At 38.5% G+C, this 23,879-nt stretch overlaps 1 protein-coding gene across 3 annotated transcripts in view; it reads right to left on the reverse strand.

Annotated features, from left to right (window-relative positions):
- Positions 1 to 23,879, reverse strand: part of LOC131690984 (ecdysone-inducible protein E75-like) — a 356,539-nt gene that overhangs the window by 200,781 nt on the left and 131,879 nt on the right. The window contains exon 1 of one of the 3 annotated variants that reach the window (XM_058977102.1): positions 945 to 1,893. The exons of the other annotated variants lie outside the window; for them this stretch is intronic. Within the exon in view, the coding sequence (XP_058833085.1) occupies positions 945 to 1,533 (589 nt within the window). The 5' untranslated portion in view covers positions 1,534 to 1,893. Of the gene's footprint in view, positions 1 to 944; positions 1,894 to 23,879 lie in introns of those variants that run through there. 3 annotated transcript variants of the gene reach the window in all.

Genomic DNA, 23,879 nt, shown 5'->3' on the forward strand with positions numbered 1-23,879 from the left:
GGGTTTGTTGTTGTTCTTGTTGCTGCTTACACGTCCATAAAAATATGCAAGCGAGAAGGGAGAGAATGTTCTTACAGTCGTCAGCCAGCACAGAGGGGTTCTCGATACCGATCACTGTGGGCTGAAGAAAGCGGTTGAACTCTAGAACGGAGAAAGTTCAAGTTCACCGATCAATAACTCTGGCATTGAGGGCCCCGGGTTCGAGTCGGGTTCAGTTCTAAGCGGAAGCGATTTTGTAATTGACTCTCTAATTGATTTAAAGTGCATGATTATTTATGGTTTGCCCTTCGGGAATAAGGGAGAAAGTGTAAATCAAGCGCACGAAACCAAAATACCCCTTAAAACGAAAGCAATTTTGGAAGCATCAAAGTAGGCATATCATTAGAACAAAACATTAAACTATCAATTCAGGCCCATTTACCCACTGTCGGTGGACGATGGCGAAGCAGCAGAAGAAGACAGAGCAAAAAGCAAGCAGGCTGTGAGCAGTGAGCTGCTCGTTTGCTGCTGCTTCGTTCACTCTGTGTGCGGATCGCGTTGGATCGGATGGATGGAATTGGAAGAGAAAGGTCAACGACTCACGGCTACGAGGGCATTGCCTTAGCCATTCGTTCGTTCGCTCACTCGCGAATGAATGGAAGGGCAATGCACTGGTGACCGTGTAGCAGCAGCAGCAGCTACTACTCTGTGGCCGCTGCCTGCCTGCCTGCCTGGCTGAATCTGCAGAGTGGAGTTGTGTTTTATTTTTTTTTTCTTTTCGTTTCGGCGAGGTGAAATTTTCAGCAAAATTTTCTCTTTATCGCGATCCCCCCGCGTCTAAGCAAATGACGATCGTGGTTTATGTTTTAGATTTGTTGTTTAGTGGCATCTCTGACGGATTAATTGGCATTGATGGAAAGGGAAAGTTTTTGATTGTTAGTAAACGATATAAATTTAAATTTTACCTATGTTAAGATCCGGTTCTCCCTTGGAACTGCTGGCCACACTATTATCCATTATGACCGGTGGTTTTTCCGGAGAAGCTGGTGCTACCTGGTGGTGCATGGTGGAAACAGGAGACACTGCTACCGGAAGCATGTGATGATGAGCCTGCTGCGATAGTTGACTCATTGAAGACGGAGTCGGATGCGAATACCGAACACAGTCCTCAGTCTTTTGGACTAATAGTATCGGTCCTTTAGGATACTGATGGTGGTTAGGAAGATGCTGTTGTTGCTGCTGATGATGGTGAACCTGCGGATATTCTCCGACGTGAATCGGTTTACGCATAGCAGAACTCTCCAGCATAATGCTTTTTACACTGTTAATAATTTTAGGATGATTGGTATAAGTTGATTGCACTACAGTAAATTCCTTCGGTGGCCGAACCTCCTCGATCCGTCCCACCGTGGTGCTGTTCGGGATACACGGTTCCCCGGATGACGCACGGTAACTGATAACCGGCGTCTGCGATTGGGAACACTTTTGCACTTGTACCACACTCATCGTATTCTCCTTGATCACTGAGTTCTGGTACGACACGTCTGACAACATATTTCCAAATTTTCCATTCACAATTTTATATCACAAGTATTTTCTTTCAATCGTACACTTCAAAAACACACTAAATCCTCACAATTTATCGCCAATATATTTCATTCCATTACACGGGTAACACAATTAATCCACGCTGATCGCAGCAGGCCGCGCCGTAAAAGCACCAAAATCACATCAAAACTAATTCCGCACTACAGCAGCAACCAACAGAGACGAAAAAAAGCATGCAAAATAAACACTCGCACTCGCGCGCGCCATCGAAGCAACCCGCGAACAGCGCGAACCCAAAAAACATCGACCGCCGATATTCGAGCGATATCGTCAAATAAAACCACACGCCGAAATGCGGACCGCCGACCCACCGCGGCTCGGTGAATCGCGCCAGAGCCAAAAGGACGGAATGGCAAGCGCCGTGAGAGCCGCCACCGCTGTGTGAGATACACAACCAACGGACAACGACGACGACGGTGGCGATGGTGATGGCGATGGCGAAGACACTGTGGCTCTGTGTTGTGGCTTTCAGCCCAAGACCAACGAAAGGAAAATTTGTACTGGTCGAGCCTACGGTCGCGATGTAACGTAAAACATCACAAAACAGCACACCGCGCGCGCGAGCACCACTAGAAATTGAAGGTCATGTGGAGGGGGGCCGTTGAATGAACGACGGAAAGAGTGTGTAAATAAACACCCGAAAAAAAGGCGAGCGACCAAAGTGAGCGAGAGAGAGAGAGAGAGATAAAGCACTCCTTCTCTCGCGAGGAACCTTATTTTCCACCATCAGTGAGAGAATGAGAGACGCCACACACAGTAGGCGAAACGAACGAATCTTGTTTTCAATTTCCTCCTGCTACCTACCTAATTCATTTCAGACTTTCCCGGGGGAAAAAGAAGGAACCTTTCTCTCACCGATGCAAGCACTCACATTCTCTTTCAGCCTTAGAAGAACGAAAATGGAAACGAAGAACCGATCGTTCTTTTGCTGCTTTTCATGGTCGACGACCGCGCGCCATGCCGTAGCCCGCATAAGCAAGCATAACAACATGACATGTTTGCAGAAAAACAACATTCTCAACTTGTTCGTTCTGAACGATTCTGTGTGTGTGTGAGAGTGAGAGAGATGGCGATAAGAAGGAAAGAGATACATACATGGTTCTTAACTTGATGGTTGACTGATTATGGTGCGATGAGGGCAATGAGGGAAAGGAAAATACGTAATGAGAAAAAAAAACTTGTTTCGCACAAATGGCATTGGAATTATGTAGGTTCGTGGAAACATTTGAGCAAGAATAGATGGGTTAGCGTGTGCACGTGTAATTGTGTGTGCGTGTTCGTGTGCGGTTGGGTTCTACAGAAATAGGTGAACGAATCCAAGCAGGCTGGAGTATCTTCCATAGCTGCGGTGCGTGGGGTGACAGATGTTGTTTTATTGGGTCGTTTAAAGGTATTACAATTATTGTAGATAGGAATACGAAAAATTTAAAGTTTTTGTTAATTTTGGATCAAAATACGCTATTTGATTCAGGCTTTTACTTTTATAAACACATTTCAGTGTTATATTTAACACAAATTGGAGAAAGGTTGATATTGGTGCTTATTTTTAAACTCTACGGGATTAGCTCAGATTTACTGCCAGTTAAGAGTTTAGTTGTTAAAGAATAATTACGCGAACGAAAGACCTAACTATAACTCGAAACTCTTGAGGGTAAAATATCAGAACTAAATGCCACTGATGTAGGATCAAACTTAATTTGAAAATTTTCAACTTTGTGAAAGCTACATTCTTTTTAATTAAATTTTCGTTATAGATTTTGTATAAAATTGCTAAACAAAAACGCTTTTAATCCACCTAACAGTGTGATGATACATTTCTTATAACTCTTATCGCTTTCTTCGGGTATTATATCGATTGAGAAAATTTAGAACTTGATGCTTCGCGATGTTGTTGATGCCACATACTACAAGGACTCAGAGAATCGCTCAAATTAGCATGGGACAATATCAGTGCAAGAAATCTCAAAGGTTAGACCAACGGAAAAATGGCCCATAAAATAGAAATACAAACGAATTATAGCTAATGCTCCGTTAATAACATAGAAATTCTTCAATCAATGCATTGTGTTGGGAAAACTTTTCCTAAAGGGGTTGTATATGTGCTGTGTCAAAAAATTCGAAAAACAAATTTTCGAATGGATTTTAGATTCTCAATAACGTTTACTCAAATTCTCAATGCGGCTGAGAACTAAGCACTGAAATTTCAGCCCTTTACTTTACTTGGATATCCACTTTTTCTAAAAATGATTTCCCAGTAATATCTTTGTTCTGAATTATTATTCCTAATCCTAATGCCAAAGAACAAATAAAAACCCGTTAGGGAAAATTATTATCATTACTGGAATTTTCTTTTTCACGAAACTTTTTGATAACCTTCCGGCACTTCTATTAAAAATACTTTATAATTTACATAATCTTATTAGGAACAGTTGTTTAAGAAGCTTTTGGAATATTGTGTAGGAAAAGCTGAAAATTTATGAATTTTCTCTATCTGTAACATATAAACCCTTGAGTATACCAATTAATTTAGGATACCCTTTTAACATAAACTATCGCTTGAGTGGGAATAGGTTCGTCGAATTTTGGAAGAAGTCGATAAAATAACCCCATTGAAAACTACCTAAAAATTGGTGTAGTTCGATGCAATCGAAAGAAAATATCCTCAGAAAATGGGTTGTACCTATTACAGGCCATATTCGATTATCCGTAGACTCGATTATCCGTAACTCGAATATCCGTAGTACTACCATTCGCAGAAATTGTTTCGATTATCCGCACTTTATTTTTTCTCAAGCTCTATTACATATCTATAATTAATTATTTGATATAAACTACAGTTTCTGAAATATTTCCCAAAAAAATAATGAGAACTTCGAAGAAATACCGAAATTTTACTTATTTAGCATATAATTTTGAATTCGATGTGGTGACTTACATATTTTCGCACACCAATGAATTATAATTGATACTAGCTACAGTTATTAAAAGATTACAATTTTATGTTCTCAAAGAATATTAAAAAAATACGAAAAAAAGAAATTTTGCATTTTTTATAAAAAAACTTTTTTTTGTATCCCAATCTTTAAATACAAGAATCGATAGACATTTATATCAGCTACAATTCCTGTAAGCACAAAATTTTAAACTCTTAAAATTAGAATAATTTGTGAAAAGAAAGAAATTTAATTTAATCAACAAATATTTCAATTTAATGGTCACATAGTGTGCTGGAAGAACAAGATTTTAAAATCTGTGATTTTTTCTGTAATTTTTAGAATGAAAACACTGACCGATTTTATCAGCCCCTTTATGTATTGCAGACTAACAAAATCTGAACATATTTGTTTTATTTTGATTGGGGCAATCTAAACTATGATATAAAATCACAAACAACTCTTTGGAATCAGTCTATTATCGCACCGGTTAAAAAAATCGAAACCTTTTAATCACTTTAAGAACATCAACATTTTGAATTCTTTACACACTTAAGCAAAAGGCTTTCGCTTAAATTCCGTCCGTGCAACATAGGAGAATTAAATCAGAAGACATTCTTTAATGTAGCTGGCAAAATCGGATAAAAAAACTGACAAAGTCCGTTATAGAAAAATTCGGAGGCGGATAAATATGGTGACTAATACAATAGGACTGTAGTCAGTACTTTGCACCGCTTTGAACAGAACAGCACTAATAATTATTTACGAAGTAGATGCACTGAACAGCCTTTAAGCGACTCGGCTACGTAGAACGCCGAACAATGGCCAAATGAAGATTCTGGATGATGTTTCCACCAAGCAAGCAAGAGAAAAAAGTTTACTGTGCGATGATGTATAGCAAACTGAATCACTCAATGCATTTGAACAAGCATACTTATAGCTAAAATTTTTCAAGCACCAAGATTCAGTTAGTTTCTGATTGGCTCGCTAAAGCCCTAAAGCGCATTATGACGATGAGGAGCTGCTACTGATTGAACAACGCACGCTCCTGGGTGTCGTGCGCATAAAAAGTGCGTTTTTGTTACTTAAAACGTGTGCAAAAAAATCATGCTTCTAAGAAATCCATGTTTTAAAATCGTCTAATGCTGGTCCTTCGGTTAAACAACGTTGGGCGACACCCAACAGACCGTTCAGCAGGCGTTCATTGTTGGGCCCATGTTGGATGGTCTTGAAACAAATTTTTGGGCTGCTCAGTGTAATCTAGCGTGTTGCTTCTCTTAGCGGATTCCCAAAATCTACAAACCAGTGGTGCGTAATCTTAAATTCAGTTGTTGTTTCTGTCTGAATTTACCGAAACCAGCATTAATTTCACTCAAGTTTCACGCAGAGAATTTAGTTTTATGCGTCTTGAGTATTAGACATGAGTAAGCTGACCAACCGTACGGAATTTGGGAGGACAGTACGGATTTTTGGTCGTGTGTCCGGAAAAAATACTTGTACGGATTTGTCCGGAATTTGTACGGAATTTCCAACTTCAGTGGAGGTGGTAGTACTCCCGGGACAACAAAAAATCTTCCACAAATGGAAACAGACTAAATAATGTTGCAAACTAGTTTCCCAGGTTCCAGAAATGCAATTTTTGTTAGCAAATGGAAACCGGTGAACAAGAAGAGTGCTAAAAACTTGATTTTTGTAAATTTTCTCATAAGCTGTGGAACTAAGCAAACTTTGCGATGTTTTCTAACATAAAAGAAAAAATTTAACTTTTATGTGTCTCGCTATCCGCCTCGACTAGTTTTTTTTTTTACGTTCAATCATTTATTGTTTCAATTCCTTTTTACATATCTGAGTATTTTACATTTCAAGTGATTCAAAATATAACTATTTTTCTCATCTTTGTTTTTGGTTATTTACATTTGGTTTCGTTATTAGCATAGCCTAATCGGTTATTTTCAACTTATGTTGAATGATAGAGGCCTCGACTAGTTGTTTAAGTCGTTCTCCCAAGTTGAGTGGTATTTTGAAAATCAGTGTCTAACAGCCGCCAAGTCGTTCTATCTAAGTCGAAACGCAATTTACCCGATTAATTTCCGTTATGAAATATATAGTGCTCGATGTACACATTTGGTTCAACTCAATTTGCTCCTATGAAGGTATCTCAATATGATCCGAATTATACAATTTCTATTTTTAATCTTTTTCGGAACCAAATTATTACCACTGCAGTTCGATTGTATTCTGTAGTTCTGAGATATAATACAATTAAAATATGCAGTGGATTCTAGAACTCTCTAAAATTTTCCATTTACATAGATTAACACGTTTTCCTTTAATTTCATTTGAAAGGTTGAACCACAGATAATCTTGTTGGTAAAAAAGTAGATAAAAAAATTCGATTTCTGCTAGCTGAGCTGTGTCATTAATTGCTATCAGCCACATACGTCTCCCAACCTTTGAACGGAACGGATCGTTATATTTCACAGTGGTGCTCGGTGTGTAAATTTTAGTGAGTCAAGGTCATCCTTTGTTCGTTCGTTAGCAGCCGTTCTGCTGGTGCCGACAGTAAATCCAGTACATTGTTTTCGCTGGTGCGGAACAATCGACGTTGTTTGCAGATAAGTTTTGCTTTATTTTTTTTTTTCCTCGTTTGCTTTCTTTCCTTTTCCCTACTTTTACTCTACCTTGTAATCAAATAATAAGACACATTCCCGTTTATATAACGCTCTGCCCTCGTGCTTAAATGGCCGAGGGCGAAATACCATCTGATGTAATCATGGAAGTCCCTGATCCCCCTAATACTCGCATTGCTCCCCGTATAAAGCAGTACCCAGAAGGTTCCTCTGGGCCATGGGTGGTATATTTTCGGACCGGAGAGAAACCGGTTAATATATTAAAACTTTCTCGAGATCTGACTGCTAATTACTCGGCCGTAACTCAGATAACACGTGTTCGGGCAAACAAGATACGTGTTCTAGTGAGTGATCTCGGCCAGGCAAACGCGATTGCTTGCTGTGAGCGCTTTACGCGGGAATTTAAAGCGTACGTGCCTTGTGTGGCCTGTGAAATCGATGGGGTAGTGTCCGAACCGGGCCTGAAATGCGAAGAACTGTTGGAGCACGGGGTTGGCTGCTTTAAGGACCCCTCTCTTGAACAGATTAAGATCTTAGAATGCAAACAATTGTATACCGCAAACACCGAGGGAGGTAAGACTACCTACTCTCTATCAGGCTCGCTTCGGGTGACATTCGCCGGGTCCTCTCTTCCCAACTACATCCTCCTTGACAAGGTTCGCTTACCAGTTCGCCTGTTTGTACCGCGGGTCATGAGCTGCAGCAATTGCAAGCAGTTGGGCCACACAGCCACATATTGTGGAAATAAGAAACGATGCGGCAAATGCGAAGGAGAGCATGAGGATGACTCTTGCGACAAAGAAACTGAAAAGTGTATTTGCTGCGGGGGCCCTTCACATGCTCTTAAATCATGTCCTGCGTACAAGCAGCGCGGGGATAAAATTAAGCGCTCCCTTAAGGAACGCTCAAGGCGTTCTTATGCAGAAATGCTAAAGAATGCTTCGCCATCTGTCCTGTCCGAAAATCCCTATGCTGGTTTGGCTAACGTTGAGCAAGAATCTGACGACCCACGAGAGGGAACATCTTTGGTTAACCCAGGGGAATCCAGGAAGAGGAGAAATCCAGCCTCCCCTACATTGCCTCGTAAGGGTGCCAAGGTGTCGTCCACTCAGAGTGCGCCAACTACAATCAATAAATCCAACGGAAGTGATGCACAAAAGCCGAAGCAATTTGCTCCAGGACTTGGAAATATTAATTCTAACAAGGAGTACCCACCACTTCCAGGGACATCCAAAACCCCAAGTGTCCCCTTTTTTCAAACAGATACTCAGTCCAGTAGCGGACTAATGAAATTTTCTGACATAGTGGACTTAATTTTCACAGCTTTCAATGTTACTGATCCTCTTAAAAGCCTTCTGATACGTTTTCTCCCTATAGTGCAAACATTTTTGAAGCAGTTGACTACTAAATGGCCCCTCCTTGCAGCGATCGTATCCTTCGATGGCTAAGTCATCGAACGAGGTCACCGATTCGATCACTGTTCTACAGTGGAACAGCAGAAGTATCCTCCCGAAAATCGATTCCTTCAAATTCTTACTAAACAGTTTAAAATGTGATGCTTTCGCATTATGTGAAACTTGGTTAACTTCCGATATAAATCTCAACTTCCACGACTTTAATATAATTCGTCTGGATCGAGAAAACCCCTATGGAGGAGTACTTTTGGGGATCAAAAAGTGCTATTCTTTCAACCGAATTAACCTCCCTTCGGCACCAGGCATTGAAATTGTCGCTTGTCAAGTTTTAATCAAAGGTAAAGACCTTTGCATTGCTTCCATCTACATTCCTCCTAGAGCCTCGGTAGGGCACCGAACGCTTTGTAATATCACGGAATCCTTACCGGCACCGCGGCTAGTTCTGGGAGACTTTAACTCGCACGGTACGGTATGGGGCTGCCTTCATGATGATAATAGATCAACATTAATCCAAGATCTTTGCGATAATTTCAACATGACCATCTTAAACACGGGAGAAATGACGCGGATTCCTACACCACCAGCACGCGCAAGCGCGTTGGATTTGTCGCTTTGCTCGACATCGCTACAGTTAGATTGCATGTGGAAGGTGATCCCTGATCCCCACGGTAGCGATCATTTGCCTATCGTGATTTCAATTGCTAACGGTTCAAGACCATCGGAAACAATCAATGTCTCGTATGACCTCACACGGAACATTGATTGGAAGAGTTACGCGACCGCGATATCCGTTAAAATCGAATCCACTCAAGAACTTCCTCCGGAGGAAGAGTACAGGTTTTTGGCTGGCTTGATTCTCGACAGTGCGAATCAAGCTCAGACTAAACCAGTACCCAGCGCGAATACCCATGGACGGTCTCCCACCCTGTGGTGGGATAAAGAGTGCTCAGAGCTGTACGCGGAGAAGTCCACTGCATATAAGGCCTTCCGGGAAGACGGGTTACCCGCTAGCTATCAACAGTACGCGTCGTTAGAAAGGCGAATGAAGAGTCTAATGAAAGCCAAAAAACGCAGTTATTGGCGCCGGTTCGTCGACGGGTTAACGAGAGAAACAGCGATGAGCACTCTTTGGGGTACGGCTCGACGTATGCGTAACCGTAATAGTACCAACGAGAACGTGGAATATTCAAACCGTTGGATATTCGCTTTCGCCAAGAAGATCTGTCCGGACTCTGTCCCGGTACAGAAAACGTGCCGCGCCGCGTCTCCTCACGATACCGCGAACGAAACACCGTTTTCGATGGTGGAGTTCTCACTTGCTCTCTTATCGTGCAACAATAACGCCCCAGGGTTAGACAGAATCAAATTCAACTTGCTGAAGAATCTGCCTGACACTGCAAAAAGGCGCTTGTTGAATTTATTTAACAAGTTTCTTGAGGGTAACATTGTCCCTTATGAATGGAGGCAAGTGAAGGTCATCGCCATCCAAAAACCAGGAAAACCAGCCTCCGACCACAACTCGTATCGGCCGATTGCAATGCTGTCCTGTATTCGGAAGTTGTTTGAGAAAATGATCTTGTTTCGCCTCGACAATTGGGTTGAAGCAAATGGCTTACTGTCAGATACACAATTTGGCTTCCGCAAAGGCAAAGGGACGAACGATTGCCTTGCGTTGCTTTCTACAGAAATCCAAATGGCCTATGCTAACAAAGAGCAGATGGCATCAGTCTTCTTGGATATTAAGGGGGCTTTTGACTCAGTTTCTATCAACATTCTGTCAGAGAAGCTGCACCAGCATGGTCTTTCACCAATTTTAAATAACTTTTTGCTAAACCTGTTGTCTGAAAAGCACATGCACTTTTCGCATGGCGATTTAACAACATCGCGATTTAGCTACATGGGTCTTCCCCAGGGCTCATGTCTAAGTCCTCTGCTCTACAATTTTTACGTGAATGACATTGACGATTGTCTTGCCAATTCATGCACGCTAAGGCAACTTGCAGACGACGGGGTGGTCTCTGTTACAGGGCCCAAAGCTGCCGACTTGCAAGGACCATTACAAAATACCTTGGACAATTTGTCTGCTTGGGCTCTTCAGCTGGGTATTGAGTTCTCCACGGAGAAAACTGAGTTGGTTGTTTTTTCTAGGAAGCGAGAGCCGGCGCAACTCCAGCTTTTATTAATGGGTGCAACGATCAACCAGGTTTTCACATTTAAATATCTCGGGGTCTGGTTCGACTCTAAAGGTACCTGGGGATGTCACATTAGGTATCTGAAACAGAAATGCCAACAAAGGATCAATTTTCTCCGAACAATAACTGGAACATGGTGGGGTGCTCACCCAGGAGACCTGATCAGGTTATACCAAACAACGATATTGTCGGTGATGGAGTACGGGTGTTTCTGTTTCCGCTCCGCTGCGAACATACACTTCATCAAACTGGAGAGAATCCAGTATCGTTGCTTGCGCATTGCCTTGGGTTGCATGCACTCGACCCATACGATGAGTCTCGAAGTGCTGGCGGGCGTTCTTCCGCTAAAAAATCGATTTTGGGAACTCTCATATCGATTGCTCATCCGATGCGACATTCTGAACCCGTTGGTGATTCAAAATTTCGATAGGCTCGTCGAGCTTAATTCTCAAACCCGTTTTATGTCCTTGTACTTCGACTACATGGCACAGAGCATCAATCCTTCTTCGTACAATCCCAACCGTGTCCGTTTCCTAGATACTTCTGATTCTACTGTATTCTTCGACACATCCATGAAGGAAGAGATTCGTGGAATCCCGGACCATATACGCCCGCAGGTGATCCCCAATATATTTTATAATAAATTCCGAGAAGTCGACTGCGACAAAATGTTTTACACTGACGGATCAAATCTCGATGGGTCCACTGGCTTCGGTATTTTCAACAATATTATCACCGCTTCATTCAAGCTCAATGATCCCGCTTCAGTTTACGTCGCAGAGTTAGCTCCAATTCAGTACACCCTTGGGATCATCGACACTCTGCCCACAGATCACTACTTCATCATTTCGGACAGCCTCAGCTCTATCGAGGCTCTTCGTGCGGTGAAGCCAAAAAAGCAACTCCCGTATTTTCTGGGGAAGATACAGGAGTCCTTGTGTACGTTATCTGAAAAATCTTATCAGATTACCTTTGTTTGGGTCCCCTCTCATTGTTCTATCCCGGGCAATGAAAAGGCCGACTCATTAGCAAAGGTGGGCGCATTAAATGGTGACATATACGAAAGACCAATCTGCTTCAACGAATTTTTTAGTATTTGTCGTCAGAGGACGCTCAACAGTTGGCAAACCTCGTGGAGCTATGGGGAACTTGGACGATGGCTACATTCGATTATCCCAAAGGTATCAACGAAGCCTTGGTTCGGGGGGATGGATGTGGGTCGGGATTTTATTCGTGTAATGTCCCGACTTATGTCCAACCACTACACCTTAGATGCGCATTTGCGGCGTATTGGGCTTGCGGAGAGTAGTCTGTGCGCTTGTGACGAGGGCTATCACGACATCGAACACGTTGTCTGGGTATGCGCCGGGTATTGTGACGCCAGGTCTCAGTTAAAGGAATCCCTTCGGGCCCGAGGTAGACCACCCAATGTACCAGTCCGAGATATGCTGGCAACTCGTGATTTCCCCTATATGTCCCTTATTTATACCTTCATAAAAACGATAAATATCCCAATTTAGCCCCTCTCTTTTTATTTCTCGTTTTAGAAGTTTTCTCCTGCCTTGTGGAACCGATCAGCTCCAGAGTGCCACTATGTAACCGCCGTCGCCCTTACCACTACGCCTGCATAGAAGGAAACTGAAGCGAGAGCGACTCGAGGTCCGATGACTTTTGAAGGATTCCTCGCGGGTCCGAAGAATACCATCCGCCAATCCGGTACTCGACGACTTACTAGACTGAGGCGCAAATTTGTTTCGCTGATCCACCTTCCCCCCCCCCCCCCCCCCCCCCGTTCGAGCGAAAGTTGCAAGTTTTGCTCTTCTTTCCCTGTCTCTCCCCTGCCCTTGATACAACTGCTGCTACACTGATGCGGAAATAAGCCACCCTCTGAATATCTTGACCAAGCATAAGTTTCAGTTAAAAAATTCAAATTAGTATTCTGTATTCCTAGTTTTAAGATAGCTATAATTTTTACTCTTTATTGAAACTCTTGTCCTCCATCTTGTAAATAGAATTGAATCCCTAGTTTTAAGATTTCTGTGAAGTTTCTCATAAATATTTGTTTCCCCTTTTGTGTACTAAACTATATTGTTAGTTTTAAGATAACCGTAAAATATTTCGTAAAATACTATTACTCCCCCTCTTGTATATCAAAGTGAATCCCTTGTTTTAAATTTTTTCATAAAAAAATCTTTTGCCCTCTCTTGTATATTGAATCTTATTTCTAGTCTTAAGATAGCTGTAAACTTTTTTTTCCTTTGTAAAAAAAATATTTCAACATTGTAACCTCCTAGTTTTAAGATACCCAAAATGTAAAAACAAAAGCATTTGGCACCGCCAAGCTAACGCATTTGTGCCTATCAAATAAACAAAATGAATAAAAAAAAAAAAAAAAAAATTGCTATCAGCCATCCGTGTGTGCGGAACGAAAAAATCAATAAGTAGTTCAATCACAATAGGATCGGTGCGACACCGATAGCTTGGTGTCGATTGAATGCATACGTCACGGCTTGATGCTAGCAGAAAGGGAGAAGAATGATCACATGGTCGTTCTAGGCGAGGATTTGTGAAGAATTTTTTGCCGGTGTCGGCGGTAAAACATGATGATGAGTTATGTTCTACCATAGACCATGCAGTAGACTTGGGTGCAACGCCCAACTCCTACTCTGCAGAAGGCAAAGAATTCTTCACATTTCCTTTCAATCATGTCCATATGAGCCTGCCTAGTTCTAGTTTGCCGTTCTAAGTTTATAACTGATTCGCTCTAGAATACCTATCCGTCTTTCAATTTCATTGCTTTCGTTTCTCTTAGTCTCAAATTTGCCGAAAATAGCCAACAAAATCGATACAGTAGAACCTTGCGGCAATTAAAACATAGTAACACAAGCTGAGCTAAGTCGATTGCGTTTCTTGCTGCGAATCAACAACCGGCCGAAAGAATTCGGATTGCAATTTATGAGAGTTCTGATTGCGGTGCGATGTTTTTGTGCATATTACTCATTTTAACTTTTCACCGAATGAAGTATTTAGTAAATTTTGGGTAAATTTTTAGTAAATTTTGGGTGAAAAATTATCTAACTTCGATAAATGTGAAACAACTTCTAAAATGAGTAACAAGCAGGATAAAAGTGGCTTAGGCATCACATGATTATTCTGATTTTGATTAGGGTAACTATGACTATTGTTAGATGTATTATAAATAACGAGCTGAAATTTTTGGCTGCGGACTAAACTGCCGTTCTAAGCATAATTGTCCCATGTATATAGGGAATCCCATAGAACATGGGACAAATATGCTTTTAACGGCAGTAAATGAGTGACCGAAAATAAATATCGTAAGAACAGAACATGCTTCATAAAACCCGCTTTAAATATATTAGAAGGTTAAAATCGGAAGCTAAAAGAAGCTCTTCCATGTAATAGTCGATTAAAGAAAACCGGTATAAAATCTGTAATAAATATATTGGGTTCTTACAAAGGAATCTTCTTCATACGACTTTCAATCTTGAATGTAACGTTATACGGATTTAGCCACAAGCCAATTATGCTGGAGGTTTCTTGCAAATTTTTTCGAGTGAGAATTTTCTAAGTGATTCTAATGCTGAAGGATCTCTGTCCTATTTTTATGCTTGATGTTTATATATATTTAACATTTTAAGATAGCTAAAGTGGGTTTTACAAAGCATGTTCTATCCTTGCGACTTTAATTTTCGGTCTCTCAAATCTAAATACAAGATTCTTTAAAAAAAAAACGCTAAACAAACATTCTATAGTCGATCAATCGAAAAAAAAACAGGTTTCGGCCGATCTTACAAACAGGATAACACTCCGGTGACTAAGGGAACGTTCTAGCACTTATAAATTTACAAACGCGGTCTGAAGAATGAGCCTACATACGCTTGTGTTCGCGCGATCATGAATTGGTTATGTCCGGAAATTCTTCCTCTCGGCCCTAGCCACCTAGGTCCATGCCCTCAGCTAAACTAATCAGAAAAATGACGCTTATATCTACTAGACAATACGTTCCATGGCGACATGACCGGGAACTCTAGTGATAGAGTTGATAGTGACAGAGAACCCACTCTCTTCTAGCATCTGAACCATAAACTGAAAAATAAATTTTACATTAACGGTCCGTGCGTTCATCCAAGAACACACGCAATTATCAACTGGACACCCGGTTTTAAATGCGAAACGACACGCTAGCACACGCGGCACACAAACATCTACGCGACAAACAAACGCCCACGCAATCGAACACAATAACATCCAAACGCTCGAGCCCTTCGCGAGGGTACACAAAGACGAACATACAATCGCGATCATCCATGTACAACTACGCCCAAGATTTCATAAACACAAAAATGACCCCAATGATTTAGTAATCCCTACAGCACTTCTAATTCGATTAACGCGGTCTCAAGCGCACACAAATAAACGCTCATTCCAACGCGATCGTCAAGTTCATTCCACTGCACAACTGAACCGTACAGTCGATATCACAATCAGAATCACGGCCTGCTGCAATTTGACTGAAGCAGTGATGAGTGATTCTGATAGGGAGCCCTTTCTGTGAACTCAGCTCTACAGCTCCAGTAGGAAAACTCTCGAAATAGAAAGAAAGATAACAAAATTTAAAATATCTATGAGAATCGTATTCTGTAATAAAATTATGTTTTTGTCTGCCAGTTAGTATGAAACTTAGGAACATATTTAAAGCAGTTGCAAGAAAAACATTTTTACCAATTACTTCTCCGCGATGCAATCACATTAAATATATTTTCATTCTCTTCAGACTTTCGTTACCAAAAAATAAAACTTTTTAAAATATGAGTTTTTTTTGTAGTTTTAGTTTATAATAAAATTTTTTAATTTTTTGATAAATTCACAACTTTTTATACAGCATTTGTTTTTTGCGAAGAAGAGATTATTCCCTACAATTTTTTCTCGGAGTGTTTTGCTGTGCAAAATACAGATTTCGAAACACATTTTTGTTAAACGATGCATGCAAAAAAATTTAGGCCCTTTGAAAGTATTGCGCTTGAATCAAAATGCTTTGCTTTGCGTGCAAAATGCTCAGAACCCATGCTGCTAAAACGTCTAATGTTTCAACTGTAGCGAAGATGGTCGTTCGCGATTTTAAAGATTTTTGGGTGAATCTTGGAGGAATTACTGTATTGTAAAATCTGTCGGGAAGTGCCAATTTGAACAACAATCGCTGTAATATTTTAATTCTTGCCGAAGTGATCGTTTAGTGTCGAGATATGTGAATATTACAAACAAAAGTGGAATTCTGGTCAAAGAACGGACTTCGAGTCTTTCCGTATTAGCCCGAGTTTTTGGAATATTTAGTTACAGGTTTCATAGCCTAGCCTTGCGAAAGTCACCTCTATCAGATGCCATCATATCAGGCATTCAATAATGATAATTTTCGATAGATTGCGCCAGGCAAACAAAATCATTTTGCAGAACAATCTACAACATGTCGTCGATCGTGAAGTACTATAATAAAATTCAATATCCTCGTGTTTATGGATAAAATCAAGATTCAACTGCCCGATACGGCACCTCGAACTTGTGATAGGTCTTTAAAAGAATCGCTGTACAGAAAAGTGGAATCGTGACAAAGGATACATGAAAAAACTAATTATGCCTAGATTATTTCAATGGTAATTACGCGGTAAGATTGCGTCCTTCCTACCTGATCCGACAATACAAAACACGACAGTATTATTTTACAAATAATGCTTTGCAGTTATCAATGACAGATTCCTACCTCCATATTCTATGATGAAACGGCTCATTATCATAAACCGTAACAGCAGTCGTTAAGGAAACTCATCTCTGACAATTAATACCAATACACAGTCTTCAATTCCGTTGCCTGATCCCCAAAATGGTTGCCAACTTTGTGACACTTGTTCAGGCAATAACGGCAACTGCAAAACCGTAAAAACTGTGTGCAACTTCAAATCAAAAGCCAGAGTTCTCAGTTGGAACGAAGTAAGAAAGTAGATCCAACCGTGCATGTACTGATGAGATGAATTCGAAACGCATAAGTATTTTATATTTAATTTGTCGATTTGTATAGAGCTCTGTTCTTACGAACAGCTGTTTTTGTGAATTTGAAGTATAGAATACATCCTTTTTATTCCAAAATTTGAATTTGAAAAAAAAATCTGTGCACGTTTCAGGTCTTTGATCTCTGTACTAAGATTCTAATCAAAATTCATAATCCCGGGATATGATGGTCGTGGATATTTAAATTCGAAACCTAATTATTTTGAATCCAATGTGCTGAGCAACAGTCTGTTATAATTTCGTAAGTTCATTTCGATCGGAATATCTAATTTTCTACAGAAACCCATATAATTTCAAAGAAACTTCCTGCATGGCAAGAAATTTCAGTTCGTTGTGAACTTAACATGAAGAATGTTAAAAAGAAGGTATTTTTTCTGGATTTTTTAAAAACATAATGCGAAGAACGAAACGATATCTCGGAATGGTCGAACTAGACTTAGATGGTAAACTAAATCTAGTTTGGTTCCATAAATTATAACTGCAAATTAAATAACAAATGTACATTAGAGTGACAGAAAAAAAAATGACCACCATCGGCCCACCCCTGAGTCGATTCCTAGTCCCACCAGGAGTGTCTGCTCCAAATTTGAGCCAAATCAAACAAGTCTAGCTACCGGACCAACGTGCTTGAAGTTTGTATGGGATTTTTCGACAATTTACATGGAGAAAACCCACTTGCGAACATTTTCACCGCTAGGGGGCACTGTATACATCAGATTATCACCAAAAGTGAAACTTAAGAGAATAATTTTATTATCTACAACTTTGTTGAAGACTGCAAAGCGATCCGACTCGAACAAGAAAAGTTATTAAACTTATAACAAAGTGATGTCTGAGTCAGTTTTGCATGGGGCCTAGCAGTACATGGTAGTGTATCAGTACTAGGTTCTAACAAACTAAACATTTTTATGGAATAATGGTTAGATTTAGCTCACTAGTGTATTCGGAAGAATTGTAATATATAATACGAGTTATGTTATGGTTAGAAAACTTTAGTTCCAGCTGTGACCGCATAGATTGCGCCAACACTAACTTTTCAACGGAGAGAGATAGAAATTAGGTGTCTTCTACAAAGTTGTAGAACAAGATTTTTTCAGTAATTTTGCCAAACATCCCGATATTCTATCTCTCTCCGTTGAAAAGTTAGTGTTGGCGCCATCTATGCGGTCACAGGTCGAACTAAAATTTTCTAGCCAAAACATAACTCGTATTATGTACTGCAATTCTTCCGAACATACTATTCAGCTAAATCTAACCATTATTCCACAAAAATGTTTAGTTTGTTAGAACCTAGTACTGATATACTACCACGTACTGCTAGGCCCCATGCAAAACTGACTCAGACATCACTTCACTAATAGTTTAATAACTTCTTTCAACAAAGCCGGATTGACTAGCAGTCTTCGACAAAGTTGTAGACAATTAAATTATCTTTCTTATTTTCACTTACAGTGATAATACGATGCATACAGTGCTATCTAGCGGTGAAAATGCGAGCTAATGGGTTTTCTCCATGTAAATCGTGGAAAAATCTCATACAAACTTCAGGTACCTTGGTCCGGTAGCTAGACTTGTCCGATTTGCTTCAAATTTGAAGCAAGTACTCCTGGTGGGACTAGGAATCGACTCAGGGGTGGGCCGAGTGAGTTTTCAAAAATTCATTATTTTTCTGGGCACTCTAATGTACATGGAGGAAACTGATCAGGACACTACAACAGACAACTCTGGCATATAATTTCTGTGCTTCATCACTTACATTGAATCCAGAAAATATTTCGATTATAGAGGTTTTAACATTAGCGTCATTTGCATCTTTTTTCGTGGTAGAAAAATCTCTTTTGAAAAAACTGTAACCTTGTGTGCGGAATTGGGAATCGAACCAATCGATTTACCAACTACGCTATGCCAATCCCTAAAATCATTGTTAAAAATTCTATTGCCTGTAGTAAAATATAGTGAACAAGAGAAACACTAAACAGTCTTAGAAATCAACCTCTGTGTTCTAAATTTTGAAATGAAATGTGTACGGATTTTTCTTAGCCCACAGTTGGTCAGCTTAGACATGAGTATCCAAATTAATCGAACACAACACTACAAAATAAAATAGGTTGGCTATGAAACTTATGTGTCTAACATCTCTTACTATCACTTTATAGAATATAAAGTGACCGATATTCGTTTTACTTATTAAAACGATTTGACAAAAAAAGTTCCATAAGTCAAACATTGATGCATGTACCTTACATACTGTTTTTCAACATATAACAAATATATTTCATGAAGAAAAAAAAACAATTGTTTTGATTCGATTATCCGAAGCGAAATTTTTCTGCCCCCTACGGATAATCGAATCTGGCCTGTACTGTGAATAATAAATACAGTAAAGACCCGTTTTTATCAGCTCCATGGTGTATTTTAGGCTGACAAAATGGGAACATTGACTAAATCGCAACATTTTTTTCCTTCATAATAAACTGAAGCTGTTCAAATATTCTTCCCTTCCCTTGATGTAGTCTAATAACTATTTCTGATTATTTAATATAGTCTTTTAGCGCAAAAATTTAAAAAAAGATGATTTTATTTTTGCATCATTAAGATAAGGAAAACATGGTCAAGAAAGAATTAACTCAAATTTAGCCTTGTTTGTCTGCTAGAGCCCATCAAACATATTTTCATATGAGGCTGATAAAATTGGGGGTTGATCAAATTGGATCTTCAATGCAGGAGCGGATCCAGAAAAAAATCTCGGGAGGGGTCCAAAATTTTGATTTTGGAATGAACATTGTACAATAAATTATACGTCAAAAGCTAATTTAATGAAAATCAGTTTTGGTGGTAAAATTTGGTTTCAAATGATTTTATGTTTGAAATTAGTATAAAATCAAAACTAATTTAAAATTTCTCAAAAGGTTAAAAAATTTCGGAGGGGGTCCGGACCCCCAGGACCCTCCCGCTGGATCCGCCACTGCTTCAATGTATAATAATAGATAGACATTCGGGTATTTGAAGATGTTTCTTGTGGACGCGTGTAGAACGACTTTGTTTCTACTTACTTGGTGTCAGCGGCGTAGTCAGAAATTCGGTTTGGTGGGGATTTGATGAAAATCTGTCCAAATGGCATAATTACGAAACCGCCATCTTTGAAGTTTTAAAATAATGGAGAATCAGTTTTTCAAAAAATTGTAACAGAGTTCCAGTCTTTAGCGAATTTGTTGAGACTTTCATTTAAAACAACGTTATTGTAGGCATGAATACTACGTATATGGAGTATATCGAGTTATAAAATGATATTTACGAAGTGTTGCTTAATCTAGCTTTTTTTTAAATAACTTTCTATTGAGAGCTTCACAAACTCAAGCTTTGGATAAAATGTAACTTTTATTTATAAACAATAGAAGAGATTTATCATGAACAGTAAAATCATAGTATGTTAATTTAAAATTAAATATAAATAGCCTTAAATATGTTAATACCTTGAACACATGGAGCCGTGTGGTTTGTAATTGCACTCCCCAAAATTTTGCTGAAGACATTAAGTCTGGAACTAAATTTGTTTGAAGAGTAAATTCGCCATAAATACTTCTTGGAGGATATAACGCCAAAATAATTTTATCAAATGATGTGCTATTTAACGTTTGTAAAATTCATCGAAGATACCAAACCTGCGAAGTTGGCGGAACGGAAAACATCATTTTTCATAAATTCCCCTACTTTTGGAAGGTAGTTTTCTCGGTAATATTTATATAACGTTTTCGTCTCAACTCGACGCATTCCCAAAATAAAAAACATTTTCAGCAAATGTTGGAAGTTATGCAATTTTTCGGTGAGCGGTTCTAAGTTTCATAGACATTAAAGCAATTCCAGTTCCGCTTCCTATTAAAAAAAAGACCCAAATTATGATTATGATTATGATTGATTTCAGAACTCTGGAAGGTGTTTCTATTGGAGTGTTTTCAGGCAAGTATTTTATATTGATGTTATTAGACAAATGTGAGTTACAGATCCTGATTCCCCCTGCATTCCCACAATTTTTCAAAGGTCCTCATGATGTTTCAAACAATAGGTTATCAATGTCCTCCTGTCAGATAATTATCATTGAAATATTGAATTAAACTAGTCAGCATCAATAAAATTTTAACTTCAATCCAATTTTTTTTTGGGTGAGGGGGGGGGGGGGTGTGGTTAAACCCCAAAGCATCCTCTTGGCTACACCATTGCTTGAAGTTCTTCATTTCGCTTTTCATTTTACGAGATATGTTTCAGATCGATCCGATGGTTATAAGTTGGAAGGTACGCGCAAATGAAAATTTTTGCACCGATAAGTGATCAAGTTCCATCTAGACAACTTGGAATTGTGCGGTGGTTATTCTAGCGGTTGTAGTTAGAAAAATGAAATACAAAATTCGTTTTATCGAAATAATATTTGGCTGATTTAAATGGATTATTACTATATTGAACAATAAATAGGCGACAAAGCGTAATCCACAAACAACAAGCCATAACTTTTGAAGTATTCGAAATATGTATATGATGTCTTCAGTAAAGTTATTCGCAAAAGTAAGAGCTACAAATTTACTGAAGGTATTATTTCAATACAATCACTTCCACGAAAATTTATGAAAATATATCACTCTTAGGGGGATTAATCAGTTAAATCACAATACCAAAAGAAAGGGCATTTAAATTCTCCGAAGATACTATTGACCAAAAATTATCCGTTTTGGCGCTAATAATACATTGAATGTTTTTGGTCTTATTTCTGGCTATGGGAAATGATAGAAATCTTTCGTCTGCATTTAATGTAAAATATCTCTTTTGATAATAGTCCGATTTCAACAATAGTTCAATATAGTATATATAGTTCAAATAATATAGTAGTTCGTTCGAAAGGTATTCGTATAAGCTTTCTAAAAATATATTAATTGTTTAGTTACGTCGCCAATTCCGGCAGCAAATTTTAAAAAACTGCGAAGAACGCGATTTTTGCACCTTCAAACAATCATATCTTGGAAATTAAACATCAGAATCAAAAACCATTTAATAGCGTTCTGTCTGGGTGATAGGTCTTTCATTTAAAATTGGTTTGGATAAGATCGGTTCAGCCATTGCTGAGAAACACGAATGAGAGTTGGTCCGTTACATACAAACACAGATACACACACACAGACATTGTTCCAAATCGTCGAGCTGAGTCGATTGGTATATAAGACTCGGCCCTCCGGGCCTCGGAAAAAATCTTGAAAGTTTGAGCGAATTCTATACATTTCTTTTCTAAGAAATGTAAAAAACGTATATTGACAGATATTGCCTTGAAAATTTCAAACAAAATTCATTAAGATGGTACTTAAATTTTGGTTGAATACCATACAAAATTACATGAATTAAAAACAGTTTTTTTGCAAATGTTAAAGCTTTCCTGTTCCCACATGTCGCGCTGAAATTTGATAATTTTAGTACCTACACATTTACCGTATAAAAACCCTGTGGCGGCACCATTTTTCTAAAGACTACCCAGTGGAGTACTTAATACATAAAACTTTATCAAAATTAATTTAATGGTTTTCACACTGTAAATGTATACAGTGAAGACCCGATTTTATCAGCCACTGATTTTAATTGCCCCGATTTTGTCAACTTTTTGACCCAATTTTGTCAGCCTCATATAAAAATACGTTTGATAAGCTCGACAAATTAAGTCAAATTGGAGTAAATCCGTTTTTAGCATATTGCAAAATATGCAAAAATAAAAATATTCTTTTTTCAAATTCTGCGCTGTAAGAACCTTTATTTATACTAAATAATCAGAAAGGGTTATTAGGCTATGTCTAGGGACCCAAGAAGAATGTTTTAACAGCTTCAGATTATTAAAAAGAAAAAAAAATGTCCCGATTTTGCCAGCCTAAAAGTCACCCAGGGGCTACAAAATCCGGATCAAAACATTTATTTAATTGATTGATAAAACATGACCTCAGTTTCACGAACGTATTATAAACACTTGTTTCGAGCTAGAACTCCGACAAAAGATAAAAAATCTTCATGCTTTTCAAACTTGGAAATATTCTAATTATTTACTAATTATTTACAAAGTGGTTAACATATCAAATCGAAAACAATTGGTAGTTTTTTTTTCGCCAGCACAGCCAAAAAAAATTTTGGCCTTGGTTTTTTCGCGTATTTTCGTATATTAAGCTCAATAAGTATCAGTGCAATTGTGTTGTTTTAAAATGGCATCGCAGCTTAATTTAATGCACAACATGAGAGCACAAATTTAACGCCAAAAAAGCTTCAATTGGTCGATTCTAACCGCTTGTAATGAGGATATATATATATATATATATATATATATATATATATATATATATATATATATATATATATATATATATATATATATATATATATATATATATATATATATATATATATATATATATATATATATATATATATATATATATATATATATATATTATATATATATATATATATATATATATATATGTGTGTGTGTGTTAACTTGTTAACTTTTTACTGTGATTCGCACGCTGCGAAAGCTCACCGTGATCCTAAATTCCCAAAAATTCGATTCGAAGATTGAACGATTATTTAAATTATTATTATTGATTGTGGTTCTAGGTTTTCATGGTGAAAATAACATTGTTTTGAAAAATAAGATACAGTGTTAGTTTATTCGGTCAATATTCGTATAATAATGTAAGATGTGATGTCAAAGAATTTTTCAATTGCAGTTTTCTAGTCAGGGCACTGACTGGACATTGCAAAATCAATTATCACATTGCTACTATTCAGCGCGCTGAGTATTATGCATGTGATCTTTGTGAATCCGATTACAGAGCTTCATATCGTTTGATATGTATTAAGGCTTGCAGTATAGCAATTGCGTATCGTAGCAATCTTCGTTGGAGCTGAAACAGTTTTCGCTGCCGTTACTGCTTATCCTAAGAATTTGTCAGTGATAATCGAAGCAAATCAGTGTGGGTCTTGTGATTTAAAGACGATGGGATATCATGAGTCCGCAAA

The sequence above is a fragment of the Topomyia yanbarensis genome, chromosome 3, assembly GCF_030247195.1.
Source record: "Topomyia yanbarensis strain Yona2022 chromosome 3, ASM3024719v1, whole genome shotgun sequence".
Taxonomy (NCBI): domain Eukaryota; kingdom Metazoa; phylum Arthropoda; class Insecta; order Diptera; family Culicidae; genus Topomyia; species Topomyia yanbarensis.